This window comes from Pinus tabuliformis, chromosome 6, assembly GCF_031772625.1.
Source record: "Pinus tabuliformis cultivar Carrire ecotype Pingquan chromosome 6, CPIR1, whole genome shotgun sequence".
Lineage (NCBI taxonomy): Eukaryota > Viridiplantae > Streptophyta > Pinopsida > Pinales > Pinaceae > Pinus > Pinus tabuliformis.
In genome coordinates this window covers 365,959,103-365,963,290 of record NC_142292.1, presented here as the reverse complement: position 1 = coordinate 365,963,290, position 4,188 = coordinate 365,959,103, and the positions used below count along the sequence as shown (strand labels likewise).

Sequence of the window (4,188 nt, the reverse complement as noted above, 5' to 3'; positions counted from 1 at the left end):
ATCATACTTAGTGATTTATATCAACAATAAATTAAAAGAAAATGTAATTTATTAAAAATATTCTCTCTAAACATTATAAATTACAAAAATCATTATAAATCACAAAATTTACATTTACATTCTGTTCGGAAATTAATAATAAACTATTTAGTGATTTACTTGAAATTGATAATAAACTATACTTAATGATTTATATAGACAATAAATTAAAATAAAATATAGTTTACCATAGTAATATTCTCATTTAACCTTATAAATCACAAAAAAATCATTATAAATCATAAAAATCATTCTGTTTTACTGGAAATTGATAAAACAAGGAAACCTGGGCATATAGATATGTCCCAGTTCCCTTTGGCTTCAGTTAAGGATCAAAACATTGTGGATACTGTCTTTCTAATTAGGAGGCCTCTCACACATTACTGTAATACATTATGACAAAAGCCACTCCTGTATTTTCCAGCTAGTGGACATCTTAAGATTAGTGAGAAGAAGGCAGGCAAACCTCATGTAGCGTCTTTGCCATCTGAACGAACACAGATCTCAAATAATCTGCAAAATCATCTTCCCTGTAGTTATCCAGTGGGTCAAGTTGGAATGACCATGTAATGGCAGACTGCCCAGAATCCCCTTCCCCTGCCCCTTCCCCAGAGGAAGCAGACATCACTTGGACTATGACTTCATATCCATGCAACCCCATGTTCCCATCTATCACAGCGTAACTGTACCGACGCTCCTTACTGTCCATACATATCAGTTTCTCCTTCACCCACATAACCTCTCCTCCGCCGCCGCCGCTGCCATTATCATCACCAGAAGATTTGCCGGCGCAGTATCGGACGCAGCCGGGCGTTTGCTCTGTTCCCTCCACTCTCTCGCACACAGACAGAAATGGATGCCACCTCCGCAGTCCACAGAAATCACTGGCAATTTCCCACACACTTTCCACCGATGCCGCCACTGGAACGGTCACAGAACCCTTCCATTTTGAGGCCCCCTGCATATCTCTCTGCCAAAAATTTAAAAAAGTGGGACAACGTGATCAACCAGTCAAGTGAATGTCTGCCATGAATTCCAGCCAAAAAACAGACACCAAACAGATATTGCGGATCTCTGTTTGCCTCTGCCTGGTAACTCAGCCAAAACCTTTAAGAAATTTTACAGTATAAAAGGAAAAAGCGCAGAAACCAGGAAAATATATTAGAGAATACAGATGCAGAAAAGAGGAGTAGCGATGAACCTGTGATCAAGAATGCAGTGGCAGAGGTTCTGTGAGAGCAAAGCACGCTGCTAACGCCAGTGGTTACCCAGCAACACCTGAAATAAACAACACAGTGTGTTTAGAGTGAAATGACTGAGCAGAGACAGGAGGCCCTGGTATAAAAAGAGGCCTGGTACTGGACAGGTGGACAGAAACAAAACCAGGTCAAAGTGGGCAAGCCCAGCTTTCATCTGGTAGCCAATTTTGACGCGGAGTGTAGCACATGGGGGGGTCCATTGCCCCCATACTCATTTATGCAGTGACGCCATCTGTAGCTCAAATAGCTCTCGCCGTCATATCAATGTTATGTTCGGAGCGAGTTAACAAGTGACTTACGTTACGGCGTTGTCTACCGAGGTAACTGGTCAGGAAGGTTAATTTTTCTTTAAAATTTGATGATTTTTTTTCCCAAAAATTTGATCATAGTATGTAATGGAAATGGATTCAACTAAAGCTCTTGGCACCCCAAATGGAAATGGATTCAACTAAAGCTCTTGGCACCCCAAATTCAACTAAAGCTCTTGGCACCCCAAATCTTGACGTTTGACAGTACTCAGATTTTTTAAAAATTTGGGGGGATTATGGTAAAAATTAGGCTGGAACTTCACTTATTTTCTAAACGAGTTTGTGGTCTTATTAGACTACTCTCTTACATTTATAAAAAAATAAAGGAATGACATATTTATCTGTTATACTTTCTCTTTATTTTCTCTGATATAAAAATGGATTTTGCACAACAAAAATCAAGATTTGACCAAAAAAGATTTGGGAAATTCTAGTCAAAAACAGCAAAATATATAGTGTTTAGACATAGAATGTTTGAATGAGAATTTTTAAATTGTGGGAAATTTGTGATTTTTATTTTCACTGTAGATTTTGGAATATTTTGTAATTTTTAAAATTAGAAGATATTTTGATATTTTTATTTAAATTCTAAATTTTGGAATATTTTGGAAATTTGGAATATAGGTGCTAAGTCAATTTTTTGATTCCATTTCTAGTTTTCATATATATTTTTAAATTTATAATCAAGTATAATTTAAATTTAAATTTGATATTTATTAATTAATTATTATTATTATTATTATCCAATTTTAAGGTCAAGGTCAAGCCAGACAACAAATTGGTGTATGAGACGCCCTTATTTGTGGGACAAGAGACCCACCTCCGCCCAACGATTTGAATGCTAAGTCTACAAAAACATACATACGCTACTCCCTCTAGTTTTAATAAATTTTAATATGTACTAAGTATATCTTAATTATAAAAAACATTGAAAAATTTTCTAATTTTTTCTTGTAATCAAAGGAATTAATAATTATGTTAACATACTTGAACGATGGATAATTCCTCATACTAATCCATAATCCCTACAAATCCCTAATCCCTCCAAGGTATTGAACCTTGGATCCCTTCCTTCAATGACCATTTAAACTACACTCCTATCACTAAGTAAATTCAATCATATTTGATATTTGATTTCTGGTCTCCTTTTTATTTCTCGATCTTTTAATTTATGACTTACAAGTAGACAAGGTGGATACTTCTCTCGGAGGGTGATTTGTGATATGACTTTGAAAGGAGCAGAGGACTAAAAAAGTCAAATATGATTGAATTTTCTATTTGTTGATCTTTTAATTTATTCTCGGAGGGTGATTTGACTTTGAAAGGAGTTCAGGACAAAAAAACAAATATCAAATATGATTGAATTTTTTATTTGTTGATCTTTTAATTTATGACTTACAAGTATACAAGATGGATACTTTACTTTTCTAGGAAGGTGAATTTTTTATTTTTTATTTGTTAATTTTTTAATTTATAATTTATTACTTACAAGTAGACAAGGTGGATACTTTTCTAGGAAGGTGAATTTTTTATTTTTTATTTGTTGATTTTTTAATTTATGATTTACAAGTAGACAAGGTGGATACTTCTCTACGAAGGTTATTTGAGTTTGAAAGTAGCAAAGGGTAAAAATCAAAATATTAAATTTTTTATTTTTTAAATATGTTAAAAATGACATGTATATTAATTATTTAATTTGATTTTATATTATTTTGTATTTATGATAGGAAAAAAAGTATATAAATGTAATTTTATTTCTATAGGTATAGTTTATAATTATATATATATTTTTTGAAATTTAGAATATAAAATTGTATTTTAATTTTTATAATATATTTTTTTAAATTTTTATAAGTAAATTTAGAGTTTTTCTTTTCTTTTTAAATGTACAGTAATTTCGATAATTTTTAATAAATTAAAAATTTTCATGAAATTTTTTTATAGTTAAAGTTTAAGTAATTAAGATGGAATTATAGTTTTCAACAAAATTTTTTTGTTAAATTTGGAAAAATCCTTCCACATAAAAAATTGAGTTTCACTATTTATCAACTTCTTAATATCATAGTTTCTGATAGGTGAATGAATTTCGTAAACCTATTTATGAAGAATTTTGTAAACCTATTTATGAAGAATTTTGTAAACCTTATCTTACTTTGCATCTTGGTCTTGCATTTTATGATCAATGAATTGGCCCTTGTTTTTTTCGTGGCCCACAAAGCGCTGACCACTTTTTTGTCACCTTCCGTTTCCTACAAATAGTCACATTGAATTTAAATATAAAACCTATCACTCCAAGGTATGACAATCGTCGTAAATAATTTCTTATCAAGCAAACTATAAACGCAACATATTAAACGTTCAATGGCACTCTCTCCCAAATGGTCATATTTTTCTCGAAATGAGAATCCAATTTATTGCAAGAGGAAATGCTATAATGTATTTAGTTTTGTTGCTATTTTATTCAAAGTCACTCTTGTAAGCCAAGGTTTGAAATAGACATTGAAAAAACAAAGACAAAAAAATATGATTTGGGACTAATCTAACATATGTAGATTCTCTGAGTTGCGTTATACCTTTAACCA

The 4,188-nt window shown here is 31.9% G+C and overlaps 1 protein-coding gene across 1 annotated transcript; it reads right to left on the bottom strand.

Moving 5' to 3' along the window:
- Nucleotides 1-257: 257 nt before the first annotated feature.
- On the bottom strand, nucleotides 258-1,405 carry LOC149258814 (lachrymatory-factor synthase-like). Its single transcript, XM_089373394.1, has 2 exons — nucleotides 1,241-1,405; nucleotides 258-1,009 (listed from the first exon to the last, which is right to left on the bottom strand). The coding sequence occupies exon 2, from the start codon at nucleotides 1,001-1,003 to the stop codon at nucleotides 482-484; it is 522 nt and encodes a 173-aa protein (XP_089229520.1). The 5' UTR covers nucleotides 1,004-1,009; nucleotides 1,241-1,405; the 3' UTR covers nucleotides 258-481.
- Nucleotides 1,406-4,188: the final 2,783 nt, after the last annotated feature.

What these genes read in the sequence shown, in the direction of transcription:
- LOC149258814 (XM_089373394.1), bottom strand. Translation starts at nt 1,003, where the DNA reads ATGCAGGGGGCCTCAAAATGGAAGGGTTCTGTGACCGTTCCAGTGGCG.